This window comes from Haliotis asinina, chromosome 9, assembly GCF_037392515.1.
Source record: "Haliotis asinina isolate JCU_RB_2024 chromosome 9, JCU_Hal_asi_v2, whole genome shotgun sequence".
NCBI classification, from domain to species: Eukaryota; Metazoa; Mollusca; class Gastropoda; order Lepetellida; family Haliotidae; genus Haliotis; species Haliotis asinina.
The window spans coordinates 58,314,644-58,331,423 of NC_090288.1; the positions used below are offsets into that span (position 1 = coordinate 58,314,644).

Below are 16,780 nucleotides of genomic sequence, written 5' to 3' on the forward strand. Positions count from 1 at the left end.
CATCCTCTGATAGTACAGCCCACTTGCCCTCTTCAATGATATTCAATATATTGTTAGCCTCATTCAGTTTCAAATCCCTCTCTTGAATTAATCGTCCTGGAAAAATAAATTTCCTCCACTCCTTCTTCCATGTAAGTGAGAGGTGAGATGAAGTGGGGTTTAATATGGAATTTGAGAATATTTAGTTCATATGACTATGTGCATGTGTGTGTATGCATGCCTGCTCATATTTGCCCAGACTTCAGCTGGTTTTATAAGTTAAGTATGCATACCCCTCTCAGACACATTATACATCTCTCTCATTATACTGACTCCATGTTGACCAATCCTTGATGTATCAGTTAATGATGAGTGCAAGACAGGGACCAAAAGTACCATATTTTAATGTCTTTTGGTATGACGCGGCCACAGATAGAACCCGCAACCCTTCTGCGGGCGGATGCTGTAACCACAACACCACATAGGCAGTCCGGCTGCAAGTGAGATGTGAAGATGTCATCTGATTGTGACGTCATGGTGACTGATGGGGTCACTTTGGTCAGCAAAGTACTGTGATGCAATTCATTATATCTTGACATCCTCCATGTCCAGGTTTGGATGAGACATTCATGAGTCATGTGTAAGGTGGAGATTAATGATGCTAACACAAACACTCATCAAGTCGTTTATTCCCACAAAGAAGTGTAGCAAAAGTAGCAAAGATCAGACCTGCAGAGTGTGTGTACACAATCGGAACATCACAACTTATAGATACAGACCGATCCACAGACACCACAATAGTCAACACATCTTCAAAATACAGCTCAAAATATCTTTAATGCCATCATCATCATCATCATCATCATCATCATCGGAAGCTCTACCACATCAATGCCTCTACTGTCAACCAATATACACATCTTCAAACACCTTACAAATACCCATAACTTGAAGTCAGTACAGAGTAACTAATTCATGTGAAAAATATTTTGGTTGTTTTTATATCTTCTGAGTTGTTTCTGAGACTTTTCCACTTGGTGACAGGCATGCTTGTTGTAAGCTTTCAGAATTCACCTCCAATGCTGCATGTACATTAATGAATGTTATCCATGTTTCAAACACTGTACTTTCTTTTGTGTAGCTAGTTTGAGGAGAAGCTTTCTGACTGGTAATTAACTTATAGCCTTGTGTTTGTTACTTGTGTAATTCCACATCTGTCAGTATTACAGCTGCATCACAGCAGCGATCGTGTCTGGACAAGACTGTCCTGCAATTCAAATAATGAGCAATGACCTATCCCCTTGGGGTGCAAATGGGACGCCATCAACCAAGTCACCCAGATACATCTTACATCCAGAATGGGGGAGGGGGTTGTTGGTGACTGTTCTAATCCAGAATCGTTACAGGAAGACTTGGCTAAAGGGTGCAGTTCAAGCAAATCTGATTCAACTACTTCAAAACGGGTGCCAGATTGGAAAATCCATTGCCTACTGTAATTATCCTTATTTACCCAATCTGTACTTCTTCATGTCTTGTTCATGCTACAGTACATTATACTTTGATTTCAATCTTGATCAGATAGTGTACATGATAATGAAAAGTCAACTGCTAAATGGTTTATCTAACTTGATATCAAAACAACATCATAATTTTCATAATAAAAGCACAAACAAGTTGGAGTTTGATTACCTGGTACATATTTTGTTTTTCAAAAAATATATTTTTCACATGAAAGACTTTCAGCCAGTCAGACATCAATTTTTACAATTCTCAATTATTTTTACAAAAATGACATAGGTATCTTATTTCTTTCCTTGTTAAAATGTAAGATGGCCACACTCTATTTCAATTTCTGTCTCAAAAGATGACACCTAAATGATAGCAGAAACTCTGGAACTATTTGTTTTTAAAGGTCCCAGAAACATTGATGTAAAATAGTCAAAAGAAGGTACAGAAGACCATGTTCCTCATATTCCTGTAAGTAATCCATTAGCCAGAAACATACTTCAGATTAAGTTAACACAAATATCATTGTTACATTCATTGAACTACAGATATACGGGGTTTCCCATTCTGATGAAATAAAATCTGTCATTAAATATGCAACAAATATCATACATGACACTTTGCATCCCATTTCCTTATTACAACACTCAAATCTCAGAGCACACAATTATCATTAATTTTAATCATAAATGGATGTGCATGATCATGTTGAAACATAAGTCTTATAAACCCATTCAGACAATGACCTACTTTTCGGCCAATCCAAATTTTCGTGTGTGAAACTGAACATCACAAACAACTCTGGTGGCACTGAATTCCATTTTTTTTCATATGAAAATGGTATTTACAAAATGAATTTTAATTTAATACCTTAATAACGTCGTATTTCTATATTTTAAGTTGAGGTTTATGGTAGCATACCTAACTAAGAAATCACAGAAATCACAGACTGCACAGACTGCTTAATGAGGTCGTAAAATGCATCTGTCTCACTGGTTACACCTGTTATGGGTTTATGTGACTATTCAGTGTAGTTCTGTAACACAAACTGAGACCCATATGATATCTGTTCCATGCCTGACCACCAATGAATTCCAATAGCCTAGTTTGAGATTTCTACAATTTTCAGGATTCCGTTAGTTAGAGCTCCCTGATGTATCAAATCATACTACTTAATATTTATGTATCCAGGTACATGAAGTAGTCTGAAAATTCTGGACAGGTTACTGCACTACGTTGTGCAATCGGATGGAACCCAGTAAACACAAAACGAGACTGTGCTGCGATCAATGTTTAGACTTGATTTATTGTACACTTTCTCCACCAGAAGAATGCCTGTACACTAAGCTCAAGGAAAAATAAATTTACAATCATCTACACAATTACCTGCCTACAATGATTTTTGGCACATCCAAAGCAGCTTTTCTTATCTCATAGGTCTGAAATCACAACCTGTTTTAATTACACTCTGTTGACTTTGTCTTTAAAGACATGTTATCAATGAAAACGTCTAGAGAAAGCACGGGAAGGAAAAACCGGCTTGAGAAAGTTGTAAATCAACATTCACACTTTAGGAAAGAGGGTGGCGTGCTGGAAGAAGGCAACGAAGAGGTTATTTGTGATATGATATAAGTTGCTCACTTCGGGGCTTTTCCAACACTACATGTGGACATTCAGTCTGAGAAAATTATAACAGTGTCCCCCTTACTCAGATAATCCGTCAGGTAGAGTCAGAAAATATAATACAGATGTAGAGAGAGTAAGCAATAAATATATTACAGTGATCCTACTGCTTCCCATCCATATTCTACTTGTGTTGAGGAGAGGTAAGTAATCCTTGGTTCACAGACTAGTTTAAAATATACTGAATATGGTACAACACTGAACACTCAGAGTATTATCAGAAAATATTTATCACAGACTGTTGCAAAAAAGAAACAGCTAAATATATTCTTCCAAACTATTCCGCCTATCAAATTTTGCGAGTCCAAAGAGGGATAGAGTGAGTTGCTATTAGCAACATTTCAGCTACACCATGACAGAGAACACCAGTTATGGGCTGCACACATTGAACATATGTGAGGCATCAAACCAGGGTCTTCACCATGACATGGGAACACCTTAACCACTAGACTACTTATGAACTAACTCTTTGTTAAGACAAAGAAATAAAACAAAAACCCAATGCAGAAATGAAATGAAAATCTGAACCTTTGACAATTAAGTTGTGTACAACATGAATATATTAACCACACAATATGGTGTTATAAATGTTCACAACTAGCAGAACAACATTCAAAGGCATGTAGACTCCCTCTGGGAATGGTATACAAATCAATCATACAATAGAAACTATATTCAAAACATAACACGTTTATTTAAGAATATACTTTTCAGTTTAAAGATATTTGGGTCACATCTCTGAACAAAGCAATGACATACAACACTGATGACTTATTCCCTTTAAGTGTGTCACATGTACCAGACACAGGTACCTTTGTGGTTTAACACCACACTCCACAATATTCCAGGTGTTTGACAAAAATCAACTGTGGACCACACAATCATGTGTGGACCACACAATCAACTGTGGACTGGACCACACAATCAACTGTGGACCACACAATCAACTGTGGACCACACAATCAACTGTGGACCACACAATCAAGTGGTTGAATGCATAGGCAAGAGGGAGGCTAAAAAGTGAACTGACTTTGATCAATTGACAGGGGTAACAATTTTCAAGTGGTTATACTACAACACTATATACACAGATTATTAATATTAATTTTACTTGACATACATTCTTGTTCATCGCCAAACTTTCAGTTATGTTCAGAGATGAGACAATACCCTAATCATGTCGAATGATTTATACAAAGGTATATCCTGTGCTAGCTGCTTGTACATTGCTATAGTAACACCCCAAAATTATCATGCTACATATCATGCTTACATCTGTTAGTCTGACAATAATACCAGAAGATAACAGGAAAACTTTCACATTCAACAATAAAGACAAGACAATTTCAATGTGTTCCAGCAGCCTAAAAAGATGTTGGGATAATACTGTAACCATAGTAACAATGGTACAGTGAAAACATTGTTCTATTGCTGCTCTGTTACCAGGATCCTGTTCTTTAATATTCTAAATATTTGGAAATAAGATAGGTATCTCTAAATGCTTTTGTTTCAATTCATTTTCTGGGATATATATACTGCTAGAGAAAAAAGTAAGAGGTAGTTTGAAAGTTGCATGTTTAGGATAATAATTTATTTCATCTAGTTACATTTTTGTACTTACTGCGATATGTGATGTTAACAATAAACAGGAACCAGAATTTTGTCAATATGACAAGTTGGTGTGTTTAGTTTTACACTGCTTTTAGCAACATTACAGCAATATCATTGTGGGGTACACCTGAATTGGGTGTCACACATTGCACCCATGTGGCTTAACTAACTTTCTCATATGTATGTCCTCTGTGCAATGTATGCTGTCAAGGTCACAAAAACAAGGTCAGCTTACACCATGACCATGAAAGAAATTCAATATAACCAAAATAACCAAAATAATCACAATAACTAAACATAGAAATAGATTAAAACAGGAACTATTCTCACAAATTAACAAAATCAATAATGAAACTGACGGTGGACCCCGTCCGAGTGGGATAGGCACTATGTGTGAGTAGCAGGGGGGTGACCGGTTTCATTCAAAATGAACTCATCAGACTGTTCTACAGTGGCTGTGCAGCCCTTCATATACTCTGTGTGTGCCGATAGACTGTTGTGTGACGTCACAGTGAGCAAATGTTGGTGATTGACGTTTATGACGTCATCAACCACTGTGCGTTTTGACAGTGGTTCAACCGCCAGTGACGTTGCGCTGGTGCCGCTGACGGGGCTCCAAATTATGTTTGGAAGCAGTCTATCATGCGGAAGAGTTATGCCGGTGTTGCTGGCAAAGATCCATATTACTTTGGGGCTGATATAACTGCTGGCAGGGTTGAGCCAGTGTTGTCAGTGGGGGCTCCAGATAGTGTGTTTGGGCTAATTGTGGGATTCTTTAGCATTAATGAATATGCTGAATGATACTAGGCATTGTCTTTATATTTGTATAGAGTCTTAGCCACGATGTACCTATGATGATAATTTCATGTTGTATCATTGTTGATTGTGACATTGTAATAAAGTATTACAGTGATTAATTGTTTTGTTATTTTTAAGAAAGAAACATGAGTGGTGGCCAACTGGTTTCGTGGGTTCAGGGGCCCCTCCTTGAAATATAAGGAGGGGCCAACATCACACAAATGGGGGAAAGGATGACAGAGTTTAATTATGTATGATGACTTATATAAGAATGAGTCCATCACATTGTATACATACTGCGGACTGGATAATTCTGGTCCCGGTTATGTGGGCAGCTTGACATAATTGGTAATAACTATTATTAATGTCACAGTTTATTTAGGCAGCTGGGTTGGTACTTCGCAGGCTAGTTCAAAATGTCATTCTGGCTGGCACCGGGGGCCAGTTGCTTGGTGGGTCCACTGTTGTGGACGACTGGCTTTACAGTGGCTGAGACCTGGACATGGTCTACGTAGTTGTTGGGATCATCTGAGGTATATTGTGTGATAAACAGAATTGCAAAATCTGCATTGTATTAAATCGATCAGACACTTTCCATAGTACAGTGTCTGGTGTCAAATACCGCAAACGACAATACAGATGCACCAACCAAAATGTGGTTTATCTGCTCACCTGCCAAAGGTGCAAACAACAATATATAGGGGAAACCAAAAGATGCTTCAAAACAAGGCTGAATGAACACTTCGCCAACATCACTCACAACAGAGTCAAACCTGTTGCGATTCATTTCAATTCAGAAAAGCAAGGGACATCAGATCTCACCTATGAGATCACCGCACAACTCAGAGAAGACCCTGAACTTGTTTGCACCACCCAAAAGAGGAGATCCCTCAAACTCAGGTGGATATTTAGACTCCATATGTTCGCCCCACAAGACCTCAACGACAAAATAGTTGGCTAAGGTATCCCCCTAGTCTTCCTTAACAAAATCATTAATTAAAAAGAGAAATCTGTTATTGAATATTTCACAGAGATGGTTCCATTTGAAAAGAAAAACATGATAAGTCTGATGTCTGTAACTACTGTTCTAGAGCAGGTGGGTCCAAGTTATAGACTGTAGTGAAATAGTAACAAATAATTATTTTATTTACAGTAATTCACCAAAAAGATACTGACCATGGGAATATTACAAAATAAACGGCTTCTGTTGACATGATCATTCATAATTTACATTTATCGACTATATAAGGATAGATGAACATCTCCAAAACAATAACTAATATATTAACTGTCAACGTCTATTGATGTTAGTATCTCACCTTGATGAGCCAGACAAACTGTCTGTCACCATCTACAGTATGACTCTGACCATGGTGTGAAATCCTTCTGAAAACTTCAAATGTTAATTGATGTACCCCATCTATCTTAAAATACTAAGAGAAAATCATGATCAAAGCACACAGAGTTGTAGATGTTTTTAATAAAACATGTTTCAGCCTGATGACTGGAACCTGAAACAGCTGGAAAATATGTGATATTTCCTACCTGATCACTCCATGTTCCTGTACATTCGTAGTGCCAAATACATGCATCATGGAGAGTGATGTGTGGCAAACATTTTCACCACACCCTATAGCACGAGTTTAGTTTTATGTCGCTTTTAGCAATATTCCAGCAATATTAGGGAAGGACACCAGAAAAAGGCTTCACACATTGCAGGCCCCCCTAAGTAATTGAAGGAATTACAGCAAAACATGGCGTCGTTCGAAGAAGCACCCATCTCGGTGAGTTTTGTTTTTAGTTCCTACTATTACATTTTTATACTTATCCATCTTTGACCACCCTTGTTGAATGCGTTTAGGTATGAGGTGTTGTTGGGGCTATAGCTTATTTTTTTAAGAAAAGACTGTCACTGCAGAAAAGTGTCACAAGTCATGCCCCTGGAGGTTGTTTACATCTGAACTGATATGGCTGCAATTGTTTCGCGAGTGGGCTGCGTTTGTTTACATTTGTGAAGCAATTCCTTCAAATTTGCTGTAATTCCTTCAATTACTTACTGCATTGTACCCATGTGGCACATCAAATGTGGATCTTCAGCATGACAAGCGAATACTTTATCCTCTAGGCTACCCCGTCCTTAGTGATCAGCGACACTGAGAACGACATCACTTGAGAATGTTGGTGAATAGGCCCAATACAATTTTCATAGATTGCAGACACAAAACCATGGATACGAGAAGAGGGTTTCACTACTGTTATCACAGTTCCTACACGGGTCACCTGGTCATGTCTCCAAGTCTTTAACAGGTGTACAAAGTCACAAACATTCAAACATGCACCCAGACAGACATTGATACCTGTTTTTGTACACCAGTTACCATGACAAACAATTATTATTTACATGAGTTGAAACAATAAATAAATAGAAGAAAATAGATATAATGTAAAAGTAGAATCTCTTCAAATGTTAATCTCTTCCAGAGAATCTTTTGTCTTTTTGTAGACAAGAAGCTGTCTGATGAGTTTAATGCCTCATCACCTGATAGAGAACTGGCACCATCAGCCGAACATCATGTACCAGGTTTCTGTGTTGTCCGATTTCACAAGCCATTGCTATGGAATATGTTTTGAACATACTTTGACATTTTAAAAATAGAAACTGTCATTTTTTTTACCTTGACATTCAGAAAGGATACCTTTTCAAATGAATCCTGTAAACTTGATGTTTAAAATCATGTCAAATATGAAAAGCCGAACACTACACAAAATTACTTTTGACGACAACATATTACCAGTTTGTCATAACCTTGGTAACAAAAGACAGTAACCATGGTACTGTTGATATGGCACCTTGGTATCTCCTCATTCTGTGCTTCATTTTGGGCTTAAGCACCAACAGTACAACTGTGCAAACACAATGGCCAGAGACATAGAGGTGTAGCAGATCCCAAGGTCAAGGTCAAGGTCAAGGCATCCTGACTACAGCAATGCCGGCATCACACCTGGGTGTCTGCATGCAGTTCTCCAGGATCTCCCACGTGTCTGTCAATGGGTCATAAGCTTCCACAGTATTCAGAAGTGTGTTGCCATCATATCTGTAACCATGGTAACAACAAAATACATTTGCAGCATCACTAAGGAACGGCAAATAAATAAATAAATAAATAAATAAATAAATAAATAAATAAATAAATCCTACGTTAAACCCTAAATCAATTCATGAATTGAAGTCTCTGTACTTATGGAACTAAATTTCTTATGAATAGAATAGTGATGTTGCCATGCCAATGGTGGTTTTCTTGTAATATTCATATCCCATTTCACAAACTTCACATATCATTTAAAACAGGGACAACTGAAATGTGATTTACATACTGCACCATTGTGCTTGGACAAGGAAATGCACTGACCAGAAAGCTACCTTTGATCCCCCCCATGCAGAAAATTTACAAGAAATATTCATTTTTTTTATTTCTAGGGTTCAAATATCATAAAAAAATTTCTAGATTTTCAGCACACACACAATTTTTTCACTTTGAGATGAGTGTAATGTGATCAGAAAACAGATACACGGAAAAACCGTTCTGAAGTAGTTGAAGTAAACCGTTCTGAAGTAGTTGAAGTAGTTGTATCCTCACCCTGCTACAACTGTGAGTTTCCCCCTGACAACACATGCCCCCACATAACACCGAGGGATCCTCATGTGGTGTAGGGACGTCCAGTGGTTGGAGCTGGGGTCATAACTCTCCACTGTGGCCAGGTGCTCAGTCCCATCATAACCTCCACACACATAGATGATGTCATTAAGCACTGCCACACCTGCTCCTACAGTGGAAGGCATGGTAAATAACACAGATGTCAGCTCCACATGTTCCACAGGCCATACTGGATACTTGCCCTAACGTGTCTGACATCATAACGTCATGGAACAATGACACCACACAACAGCACCAAAGGATCAACGGAGATAATTCTGATGATTCGTAGTCTAGGTCTAATTTTTCTTGAAATGGGTCTGAAGAGCAGGTTTTTCATTCAGGGTGACCAGAAGTCATATAAAAATGATTTCAGACAAGTTAGTATTTCCACCTGTGCATTGCTTGATAGATGAATTTTATAAACTTAGCACACATATTATTTGTTTCTTCTTTTCCTGTTTTCTTGAATGTTTTCTTGATTGATCACTAATCCTCAATATACAAGGTATGACATAATTCTGTTCAACAGTTATACAATAGAACCCTATTTATCCAGACAGTACGTTCCTCTAATACTGCCCTTAGTATTTATTCCAGTCCTAAAATATGCATGTCAAAATATCTCAGCCTTTCAGCAGCTGTGTGATTTCATGCCATGTAGAGTTTGGTAAAATCTGTGAAGTCATAGCAAAATTGTTCAACTTCAGTATACTGTATTCACTGATACTTTTTTTGGACAAACTGAAGTGATTTAAAAAATATTTCCAATGATTTTACATTGATTTACTGGAAGAATGCTGGTAATTTTTTACATTTTGTTTTGTCCTGTTTGTTGTTTAATGCTGCACTCGGCAATATTCCAACTATATGGCAGCAGTCTCTATATGATCAAGTTTGGATGAGACAATCCAGTGATCAACAGCATGAGCATCGGTGAGCACAATATTGAGATCTGATGATGTCATGTGTCAACAAAATCTGCCAGCCTGTGTTGCTGAGGAATCACAGCCAAGGCAAATTAATTATTCAAACATGTAAACGCAGATTATGGATAGTTAATTCTTCCAGTCCCCAATAAAATAGACGTCTAGTGTAGGCAGAAACAATGAGAATACCTGACCGCTGGACGGACATGCTGGTAATCGTTGACCACTCTTCCGTGGCAGGGTTGTACCTCTCGGCTGAGTTCAGAAGGTTGATGCCATCATATCCCCCAATACAGTAGATGTGATCCCCAGCCACCACAAGTCCTGCCCCTTCACGTCCTATTGACATGCCATTCAGCATAGTCCAATCGTCGGTGCTGGGGTTGTATCTCTCCATGCTGGTGTGTCGTGTGTAGCCATCAAACCCTCCACACACGTATATGTGATCTGAGGGACACAGAGGAATAGATAAGGTTTTGTTTGCCGCTTGCTATGTCACCATACTGTAATTAATTGAGCCTGGACCAGTCAATCATGTGATTAATGACATGGGCATCAATATGAGCAGTTGGGATGTATTCCAACCACCCAGTAATACCACTCACAAATGCATGGGTTGTTGGGACAAATTCTAGAATAGGTCTTCACTGCAGGAAGAGATGACTGGTGTACAAGGTGATTCTGTACAAGGCAGTAGTTTTCCAAACACTTTAGTTTTTTGGAAGATTCTAGAACAGAAGGACTTATCCTGCAAAAGAAACAGCCTACAAGAAAGCATTGAGAGTACAGTGGAAGCCCTCAAAACCGACATCCCTCCAATCCGGCATATGTCAATATCAGCACTAGAATTTGGTCCCGGCAGAAGCTAATTAATCTATGATCATTTGCACGCCCTCTAATATGGCATCAGCCTACTCCATACTTGGGCACAAAAAAGACCGCCCAACTGACTGTTTGTACAGTAGTTAACCATCACGTAATAATAGGTGACATAATAATGTCTTAACAATGAAAGCATAACGTTATGACGTGAAATTGTCAGCTGGGTTTGTGTGAACTCTGCATTCTCAAGGACAGCCTGCCATTGAAGCTCAACACTAGGTGAACTACTGCTAGGTGAATATTATTGCTATCATTACTGCATTAATACTACATTGCCATTATTTTACTGCCACTGACTTTCATCTTTCACTACAATTACTAATTGTGTAACTTGTCTTTGTTGTTTGTTGGTACAACACCAAAATCTTTTATAATAAAAATATCAAATTAACCTAGTGTTCACTTGGATGTTGAATAAAAACAGCATCAACATGACCAAAAGTGCTGTCTATACACTTGAGTATAAGCAAGCATATCAGGCAAAACGGAGTGCTGGGATTTGAGGGAATGGTCACCTTCCTCCGAAAACTTGTTTACCATGTCTGTGGAGAATATCTAGTTCTTTTTAAAAAGAAACACTTTTAGTTCAGAGATTATGTAATATCAACACAAACAAATGCAGTTCGAAGGGGAACAACTCAGACAGTTCATCCCAAATTACCTCCCTTCACAATACTACCACCCTGTAAGGAGTTATGCTTGAACCAGGTTCTGATTAACTTGCAAGTATTTAATCAGAAACTTCCCCATCCTATCCCTTGTAAAACAACTGTTACCCTATCCCATAATTATCAGATACATGTGGGCAAAATTCAAAATATGTGAAATGTTCATCACTTAAGAACTGCTTATTACTGGTTTAGGTGCTGATAAAAATCAAAGAAGTCATAAGCAGGGAAAAATATTGGATTCCAAATCATGATCACAGGTGTCAGGTACGTATGTCAAGAGGAAACAGAGTTATTGAGTGAGTGAGTTTAGTTTTATGCTGCATTCAGCAATATTCCAGCTATATAGCAGCAGTCTGTAAATAATCAAGTCTGGACGAGACAATCCATTGATCGACTGTATGAGCATTGATCTGCGCAAATGGGAACTGATGACATGTGTCAACCAAGCCACTTGATCCGGCTAGCTGCCTCTTATGACAGAACAGAGGTTGGCGAAAACCTACTCTTGTACACACAGCAGCCAGCCAGACCTCTCCTATGATTCATGGAAGACACAATGGTCCACATGTTCTTATCCTCGGTCATGTCGAGACACTCCGCCATACTAAGTCGAGACTGACCATCAAATCCCCCAATCACATACAGTTTGCCTTCCAGAGATGCAGCAGACACATATCTTCTTCTTCGCGTTAAACACTGAAATAAAGAAACAATAATCCAGTTCTTGTGACCAGGCAACATATCAAGACTTCCTTGATTATTCAGAGTATCATATGCTCATGTAGTATTGGTAGAATTAGTTTTATAAGTCTAGTGAAATCAACAGTTTTTATCACTCTGATGCATTGCTGGCACTGCGACACTCACACTGTAAACCATTTTACACTCTGCAGTCTAGACTACCAGTTGTCCAGTTTTCATTTTTTGTGGAAGTTGCAGTGACTGAGTGGGCTAGGCGGCTGAGTTTGTGCACCATTAGGTGCCTGACTCTGAGGTTGTGAGTTTGAATTAGGGATGGGATTCAACTCAGAAAATTACTAGAATTTGTACTTTACTAAGAAAGTTTGAAGCTGTACAAGAACAAACAGTCATTATTGAAGAGCAACTATCTCATACTAAATAACAGGCTAATGTTTCTAGTCACAGATCAATCATCTTGGTTTACTCACAGGCAATTTGGTCCATTCTTTGGTTCGGGGGTCATATTTTTCGACTGCATTGACTAGATTCTGTTGAGATCCAAATCCTCCGAGGACAACCAGTGCATCCCCTATTCCTGGAAACAAACATGAACCAATGTGAACTGATTACAACATATTGCTCTACATAGGGATATTTTTTCGTACCTAAGAAAGTCTTTGTTCCTTGTTACAAACCACCATTGTTACCTCATTATTCATGTCAGGATTAAAAATCCCTGGCTTCCACCTGTCCATCCATCTTACCAATTTAGTGCTATTAAACTACTGATTTCCTTTGTTATCTATCACTGTTGTTCTGTCACATGAACATAAGTTGTCTCTTCCCAGTCGTTCATCCACCTGATGAACGAGTAAGAATATACTTTGAAACACTGTGTCTATCAACATACTGAAGTTGACTTCAATAGATTCTTGCCCTTATGTGCATCACTTCTAAATGTCATTCAAAGACTCTAAAGAGAGGGGTTCTAGAAAGAGGGTCTCCTTATATGCAGTGTAGAAGATTGCACATTTCATTCCAGGTCTTTCAAGTTCCAAAGGTGATATCAACTGGTGGTCGATAGCAAGCAAACACTGATGTGCTTTGACAATAAAACTTCACATCTTGTCCAAAATGACTGTTCAAAGGGACTTTTTAAAAATATGTTAACCATTGTTATCTGACTTCCTCTTGCAAGGGAATATTTTTCTGCATAAAAAGGATACCATGGGCCTTGCCTAGATCTTTCTCTCTTAAGGCCTAGTCAAACTAACATCAGGTATATTATGAATGTTGAAGAAGAATTAATGAGGTGTGTGAATCTTTAATTCTATTATCCAGAATCAGCTCCCACTCATTTGCGTAGACCTAATCTGTAATACTTTGGGGTTCTTCTTACACATACAAACTTGGCTTCTTGAAGAAAAAACAACCAGGCTGATTAAACATGTCAGTATTTTAATGGAGACTCATGATGACCAACCAGTAATCCATACAGTGCGGAATGCTCCAACGGTGCCATCGGTAAAGGGATGTAACTCCTCCCATAATTGGTAATTTGACATACCGCAACATAAAACATCTCCCTTATTTAACAAATATTTTCTGAGCACTGCAAAATTACCTTAATAGTGACTGATAGCCAGTTATTTAACATTGAACAGGACTTCTCTTCCAGTCAGCATTAGTGAAACATGCATTCTCAATCAAAATTTATATTTCTTCAAAACAGGACTTTCCACTAAGTCAGCTACTACTAACACTGTCTCTGGCTGTGACATCAGCCAGGTAAACACAATTCCAAAAATTTCTCTCTTTTTAACGACACGTCCACTTCTGGTGGGTTCTTATTTGACTGACTGGTTACATTGTCACTTGAGATGGGTGGGGACAACAGTGCTTTATATGTCTCTTCAGTTTCAACAATATTGAAAACAATAAAACCTGTTGTGGTGGTCTTCATTGCTATCACAACCGTAGCTGGTTTAGAGAGAGGGCCACTGGTGTTTGAAACCGAATAGATTCATTCATAGATAGCGTAGGAACTGGTTTGGCTGCAATATCATAATTGGTCTTCTGCCTCTCTTTGCAGTGGAGAATTCCTTGTCGAACACTGTCTGGATTCACTGTCTGTGGGTAAAGTTGCTGAGATGACGCTGGCAGCACAGATCTGAGACGATGCCCGACCAGCATTTGCAAAGGTGATGCAAGGTTGTTGATAACTGTGTTATTGTACTGCAGCAGATTGTGATGAGGATCACATGTGTCAACAAGAGCTTTGTCTAACACACTCTTGGCTGTTCGGACACTTCTCTGAGCAAAGCCATTACTTTGGGTGTAGTGTGGACTTGAAGTGGAATGCTTAATGTCCCAGGCTGTAGTGAAGATTCTTAACTCCTGTGACGCATACTGGGGACATTGTCTGACATCATTCCTTGAGGAATGCCATGCCTGACAAACACTGACTTTAGTCTCTCAATCACTGTGCCGCTTCTACTGTTTGGAAATCATTGGATCTCCAACTATCTACTGTAGTAATCTGCCACTGTCTTGTAATCACTAATGTTGAATTAACACAAGTCAGTGGCCACAACTTGCCATGGACAGGCCTATCATACAAACAGTGAACAAATTATTGAAACTGAACTCATATACAACAAAACAGAACAAAAAGCACCAAAACTGCATCAATATCCTCTAAAACCGAAACAAACAATCTTTAACAGAAAACTAATCATTTAAAACAGAAACAGAACTTGCATATCAGCTACAACAGAGCCTGAGAACAGTCACCGAGTGCACAAATGGCAGTCATAGTATCCAAAAATGGTTGCCACAGCATCCCGAAACGGCACAGATATCACCATACCATACTCCTCAGTGTCAGGCTTGCGATTCTGCACAATTTGGTCCCTTGTTCATCAGAACAGGTTTTGTACTTTGATGTCAACAATGTGTTGTGCTTCTGTTTAGTAAATAAAGTATTCAAAGGTCTGTTAGGGACCTTTCTGTCATCTTCTCTTGTGCTACCTTTGGGGCCGTCATAAGCTTCATCCATGTGTTGCTGAAACTCATCTTGAGGTGTGTTAATCCCAAACAACAGATGCAGAAATCGAGATCGCAGAAACAGCTGTTGAACGTGGTTAGGTATGGCAACATTTCTTCCAGCTTGATGGACCAGTATCCCATCAAGAAGGTTGAAGCCCTTTCCAACTTTGCTGTTACATCTTCATAGTTGGCATACTGTAACACTGATGGCTTGATTCAGATCTTTCAGGTCTAAGCAGATTATGATTTGACCTGTCTTGGGCTTCTCCACAATGACAAAGCAATTAACCCAGTCTGTGCTGTCACTTTTGAGATGACATTCAAATCTTCCATACAGTCTAGTTCAGCCTTCATTTGGTCTTCTCTTTTCGCGCAAGCAACACTCATCTTGGAGCATGTACAACAGGCAACGGATCTGGTTTCAGCTGCAGTCTACATTCACCTTCCAGTTCACCTATTCCTTTGGAGCGATAGGGGAATTCTTTTATGAGGTGAAGACTTGGTTGATGCAATTGAACTCGCTATTGCAGTCAAGTCAACACTGAGCATCACTAATTTCAGACTCAAGCATGTTTTCAAACACAACACAGGTGGAGCATTAGTGTCAACAATAAAAAAATCTAACGCCATCTTGCTGTATTTGCTTTCAAACTCTAAAGCCAGCTGGCCTAACACATTGAGATATGCTCCACCACAGCCTGTTAACTTGGTTCTTGCTGGCTTCAAACTTGATTTCAAGTTAAAACTTCTGTATGTACTTGCTGGCAGTGTGCCCCTGTGTCATTTTGAATGTCACCAAACTCTCACCTATGTGCAAATCTGGGTATGCGTGATGAGCATCACTTCCAATCCCAACCAATGTATGACATACTGCAATATACAACATAATTCTCTATATCACCCAAAGAAACTGACAGTGCTCTGCAAACCAAAGTAACTTGACAACAATAAAATGACATCACTAAACTTAATTTCTAATAATAATGATAATCATTCATGTGTATAGTGCCTAGATACACCATGGCACTTGTTATTAGAGTCACAAGACTTTATCCAACCTGGTACCCATTTTCTGCTGGGCGAACACAGGCAATCTTGAACAAAACTCACTTGTTTCTTTCAAAATTGCTTAAGATGAGACCATATTTATCACATGTGCTTCCTTGCAGGGGAGGACTGAAGTCCTAGAAACTCTTGGAAATCAAGCTGCCAAACATGGTCACCCATTCAAGTACAATCCGAGTTTGACATTGTTTAACTTCAACTGATTTGTGACCTAAGCTCTATGCACAGGACC

General features: G+C 38.8%; 1 protein-coding gene across 1 annotated transcript in view; it reads right to left on the reverse strand.

Moving 5' to 3' along the window:
* Positions 1-657: 657 nt before the first annotated feature.
* Positions 658-16,780, reverse strand: part of LOC137296250 (kelch-like protein 12) — a 43,268-nt gene continuing 27,145 nt past the window's right edge. The window contains exons 7-11 of the mRNA XM_067827996.1: positions 12,924-13,030; positions 12,258-12,450; positions 10,391-10,648; positions 9,216-9,402; positions 658-8,672 (exon numbers count right to left, since the gene is read on the reverse strand). Of these exons, the coding sequence (XP_067684097.1) occupies positions 8,543-8,672; positions 9,216-9,402; positions 10,391-10,648; positions 12,258-12,450; positions 12,924-13,030 (875 nt within the window). The 3' untranslated portion in view covers positions 658-8,542. The remainder of the gene's footprint in view (positions 8,673-9,215; positions 9,403-10,390; positions 10,649-12,257; positions 12,451-12,923; positions 13,031-16,780) is intronic.